Below are 5,699 nucleotides of genomic sequence, written 5' to 3'. Positions count from 1 at the left end.
TGTGGGCGCACTGTGTGGTTTGGTAACATTTTCGGGTAACTTTGAAGAAAAATGTTGAGTAGGTACATTGAAGGTTATGGAATTTTGAACTGAAAGAAAATTAGGTGAGAAGACATGGGGAGAGAGCAATTTGAGCATTGCTCAGACTGTAACTACTGCCCCGGAAACATAATGTACATTTAAACTTGACATTGAAACACTCGAAACTACCTATGTGACCTGTTACAAAGTCAAGGATATTATGAGATTTAAGGATATTTTTAAGTGAATGCGCATATAACAGGAAAGGGGGTTAGGTTTTGATCCTTGGTGGTTTTATATTCGTAATATTTAAGCCCCAGTTTAGTGGTCTTCCTCAGAAAATCGTCATTCCTTAATCAGCTGGCTGATGCAAAGATCTAATCGATTTGGGGCGAGGATAATAACAAAGTTTAATGACAAGATTAAATATAAAAATTAAAAGACATGAAGTGCACCCACATGATTCATAGTGCTGGAAGTATGATAGAAATTCTCATGTTCTGGCTTTTGTGTGCGTTTTTGTATTGAAGAGTGAGAAACTGCTTAAATTTGGTTCATTTAGTGATGCTGGAAACAAGCTGAGATTTTGGCCATGTAGGAGCTGGTTTTTAAGGTAGTCCTGTTGCCAGATGTGCTTTGAAAACCTCATAGTGAGACATGAGGATCTTCTAAAGAGATGAACTAATGCAATTTTAGTAGAAATGTACCTCTGAATGTTGAATATGCTAATTTTTCTACTCCAGTCATCTTTTTTATGAAGCTGCATTTTCTCTTATGAAGATTTTTTCACAGGCAGTAAATCTTGAGTTGTTTATAGAGTTATTAACGACAAGTATGATTTAGAATGTATGTTTTAATGGGAAAAAATTTCTAAGTAATCCTTTTTTCTCCCTGCAGAACATCCAGGCATGGATAAAAACGAGCTGGTGCAGAAGGCCAAACTGGCCGAGCAGGCTGAGCGATACGATGACATGGCAGCCTGCATGAAGTCTGTAACTGAGCAAGGCGCTGAATTATCTAATGAGGAGAGGAATCTTCTCTCTGTTGCTTATAAAAATGTTGTAGGAGCCCGTAGGTCATCTTGGAGGGTTGTCTCAAGTATCGAACAAAAGACGGAAGGTGCTGAGAAAAAGCAGCAGATGGCTCGAGAATACAGAGAGAAAATTGAGACTGAGCTAAGGGATATCTGCAACGATGTACTGGTGAGGATCGAGCTTTATTATAACATAAGGGTCCTATTATGAGTATCAGTTATAATTTTCTTCGTTTTTCTTTTCCTTTTTTAAAAAAATCAAATATTTAAGAAGTTTTTGAGGTAGTGTTTAAAAGATGTTGAAATAACTAGATAATTTATATAAAATAAATGCAAAATTTTAAGTTTTGCAAAACAAATTGGTAGCGTTTTGTACTAGTTGAAAAAACCTGGATTATATTGTCATTTTGATTTTGGTTAGGACATCTGTAGTAGTTCTAGAGCTGATTGTCTTAAATGTACACATGTGAGTGCAGGAATTCTACACATCTTGTTTTATGTATGGAATGTAACAGGAAACTCATTGTAGACATAGGGATTCTTCTCTGGATTAGCCACTATAATGTTAATGCAATGAGTCAGCTTTGTAGAAAGCTGTGACCCAACAGTTGCTGCTTTCTCTTGATTTAAATGTTGAAAGTCAGCTTTGAGCACTGACAGGCATGGTGAAAGGTTATGAATAACTCAAACTTGATATTCCAGGTTCAAAAGTAGTTAGTCTCTACTGTGTTGAAACCCTGTGTATCCCTAAAAGCTTAAAATATTGAACATTTTCGTATGTTTTCAGTGTCTTAAGAATTTTTTGATCCAGAAAGTTGAGGATAATCTAATAGAAAATCCAACAAGTTAATGTAATAATTAATATATATGTGCTACTAATTATTTCCAGTGACCTAGGAATTTTGGGGATAATACCAGAAGTGATTTTATAAAATAATTGCATTTGCGGGACTGTTACACCATGGGTGTCAGTATGGTAGGGCTCTGCTATGCAAAAATGGAGTCTTGTAAATTTCTGAAGACAAGTTACAAAATCTGGTCAGTATGGAAATCCAGGTGCAGTGTATATGATTTGTTGATAGTACAGCTACTGAAATGAGCAAGGAGGGACATTTTCTTAAGGCCATCTTTAAGGATATTTTTATTCTCATTTAAAATGGACCTGCAGTCCCAGGGTGGTATCTGTCTTGGGTGCAACAAAAAGTTGTAATTATTTGAAATCTTATGATATTTCTAATATGAAAAAAGGAATATTATGCTTTTATTGAGGCTGGTGTATGTATCTTATGATTTGCTAAGGTAATTAAGAATATTTAAAATTTGAAAAATTACTTATTTTTTTGAGACAGGTCTTAACTATGTAGTTCAGGCCGGCCTTAAACTCCCAGTGATCCTACTGCCTCAGCTTCCCCAACTGCTAGGATTAGAGGTGTGCACCACCACACCCAGCTGTAAAATGTTTTTTTCTATAATAAATTGAGAGGTTTTTTTGTTTTTTTGTTTTCCTTACTGACTAGTATTTTTTATTTGTTAATTTTCTTGAGTCTGCCCCCCCCTCCCTAATTTCATTCTGGCTTCAAAAGATACTACAAATTATAATTTTCCTTAAAACAAGTCAGTTTTAGGAATAAACAGGGATGTGGTAACATTTATTTTCTACTAAAAAGTTTACTGGCTCCTCCAGGTAGGTATTTGCATAATTCCCATACAGTACAAAAGTTCCTGTGAGAATTTTTCTAGGAAAGAATTGTCATAGTTTTAATTTTGCCTCTGTTCCATTTCTTTGTGAAGAAAAAGTTATTTCATAGAAGGAGTAGGTGAGAAGGATCTCTAATCTTTTAAAGATTACTTAAGGTGGTCCATATTTGTTAATTAGTAGTCATGTTAATCTTTTTTTAGAATAGTACCGGCTTCTAGCAAAGTCTAAATGAAATTTTCACTTTGTGATTGTCCAAGTGATTTGGACAATTTACAGAGTAAGTCTCTCTCTTACCTTTTACCTATAGTTCATAACATAGTGGATACATTCTCAATTATGTTGTAAAATAACCGAGAAGGGCTTCTTTTGGGAAAGAGGATAAAGCATTTTTGTTTCAAGCTGGGAATATTCAGTGTTTATATCCTATTTGCAAGTGAACTTTCTTAGCATGTTTTTCAAAGCGATCATATGGACATAGAAACATTTTGCATAAAATTTTTCTCCTTTCTGGTAAAAATGCTACAGTGATATGTAAGCAGAGCTGATACTTGAAGAAAAACTTTTCTTGAACTATTGTATTTGATAAAAGTGTGTGGTTTATTTTTAATTTGAAAAAATAAGTATAATAGTTTAACGGAATTAGTGTTCCTGGCTGGTAGCATTAGTGGTAAACGAGATTGTATTATTTTGACACCTATATCATAAAGGCTGAGAAAATACCCTCTTTCCTGAAGGAAAAAGAAAAAAAGCCTAATTGCTAGAGATCCCTTTTTTCCTCTTAAGACTTTAGTACCTCATTTTGAATATATGTATTTATCAAGTGTTTACGCCACTTCACAACAGATTACGTGTAGGAAGGAATTAGAGAGCATTACTATTAGTGTAGGGGATGTTCAGTGGAGTAGTCTTCACCTCATGGACTTTGTTGCATGTAAAGGAACTTGAGGCTTTCTCTTTTTTCATTTGAAATTGAAGTACTTGAACTAATACAGTTTGCCGTTCCTGCCAGGTGCTTAGGACAAATGGGTCCTGGTTGGGAGAGACTCACTCAGTAGTGATAATACTTAGTACTTCTGCATAAATCTGGAAGGTGCAGTCAAAATTGGGTAATTTTTGTCTTGCAAATAGTAATGAAGTAAAGAAAATAAGGGGATATAGACAAAGCCTCATTCAAAATGAGTGATGCATATTGTGTAAAAAGAGCTCAAGATTTTGAGCCAAAGCAGTGTTTTACATTGTGGAAATTGTTCGGTACTTTTGAGAACACGGACCTCAATAAAGTAGGAATAATACCCACTACCCAATATTGCTGTGAAGAACGAGAATCTGGGAACGTGCCTCTATTACCTTCTTTTCAGTTGTATTTCAAGAGCAAGTGATGAGCCTGCCTGTAACCGTGTACAGATGGATTTTACAGAAATCCATCTGAATGAGACTTAAATGATCCAAGCAGTGTGTTTCCGGGGCAGAGAATCAGTTCTACCTATCAGATTTTCAGATGTTTTCATTGAAAGTTTTGAAAGCCATTGATACAAAGCAAATACTGGTTTCCTGTGCTTCTAGGTGGCCTGGAGAGGAAGCAATAAGTCTGTCTTCACTCACTTAACAGTTGGCAACAGTAGTTGAGTAACTATAATAGTGACACAGTTAACTTGACTGAGGTAACTATAATAGTGACACAGTTAACTTGACTTTATTTGCCTGGGAGTTTTAAAGTGTGGTTGCTGAACACTGATTAATCTCTAGCCTGCAGAACTGCACTCTTCTAAGTAGGACCAAGAACAGACAGGAAACCAGTACTCTAAATCTAATCTAATCAGTGTGTGCGTTAGGTCTTCTAAACTGCTATATTAAGTTAGTTTTTAGGCTGAAGTAAGAGCTAGAATAAGAGCTTTTCAAAAGAATTCTGTGGTGCTATACCCATCTTCTACTTTATAATTACAGTGTGTATTCACATGTCTTTGTCATCTTTTGCTTTTAAAATACAAAGAACCTACATGATGTAGACACCTGCAGTGCCCTCCAGGAAGGAATAGATTGAACAGTATCTTTTTGGAAATTCCAGTACTCTTTTGTTAAGTGTTAGTATTCAGGTATTAAATGAGGAATATTGGGCGAGAATGATAGAAACAAAAGGAAGATGAACACACAGGTAGGTGTTTCTTGTTTGGTGTGGAGAAAAACTACAACTGGCTCGAGAGCAACAGGTTAACCTAACATAATAATAAGCAGTACTTAGCGGAGGGTTGGGTCCAGCCCATAAGTGATACAGATGACCTGGAGATGTTCGGTAACTGGATGAGTTGTGAAAACAGTTAAAAGTTAACTAAGAAAAAGAAAAGGATTTGTGACTAGAATTAGAATGAAAAAAACTGAAAAAAGTCTCAAGATGTAGGAAGAATCTGTGCACTACAAAAGAATGATTGAGCTCTTTTAATTTGTCCAAGACATTCTCTTCAGCCCTAGCATATATATTTGAATTAGGAAATCTGGGAACAAGCCATCTTAGGGTTATAGTAGCTTACAATTTTTTTACCTTTTGATTTTTTTGTTTTATTTATTGAGCAGCAGTTTATCATTCAGAGATTCTTATAGCATCTCAAGCTTCCCAGTTGGTTAATTGAAAAGCAGTTGAAGTATGTGATCACTTTTGGCTTTAAACATTAATTTTAAATTAAAACATTTATGTTCATTTGCCTGTTTTTCATGAGATTGAGACCTTTTCCACGTTTTTATAGTTCCATTAGATAACACTTAAGTAATGACATAGTTTTGGAAACATAGACTCTTGGTAAGTATGTGATTGTTTTTAGAAGCTGGGAGTTTTGTTTTAGAGAATGGCTAGAAACCCTGATAGCCTGGAGCATAAAGCTTTAAGGTTGGGACATCAGTGTTTTCCTAAGAATGACCTGGTTTTTTTGGTGTTTTTTTTTTTGTTTTTTTGTC

General features: G+C 35.1%; 1 protein-coding gene across 1 annotated transcript in view; it reads left to right on the top strand.

The window, feature by feature from the left end:
* Positions 1–918: 918 nt before the first annotated feature.
* The window catches only part of Ywhaz (tyrosine 3-monooxygenase/tryptophan 5-monooxygenase activation protein, zeta), a gene marked incomplete at its 5' end in the record, with an annotated part of 23,244 nt that continues 18,463 nt past the window's right edge, over positions 919–5,699 (top strand). The window contains 1 exon segment of the mRNA XM_013512810.1: positions 919–1,223. Coding sequence (XP_013368264.1) covers positions 930–1,223 — 294 coding nt within the window.

Source organism: Chinchilla lanigera, unplaced genomic scaffold (genome assembly GCF_000276665.1).
Source record: "Chinchilla lanigera isolate Chin_1 unplaced genomic scaffold, ChiLan1.0 scaffold00016, whole genome shotgun sequence".
Taxonomy (NCBI): Eukaryota; Metazoa; Chordata; class Mammalia; order Rodentia; family Chinchillidae; genus Chinchilla; species Chinchilla lanigera.
Note: the sequence above shows the minus strand (reverse complement) of the source record. Positions and strands in the feature narration are given on the sequence as shown.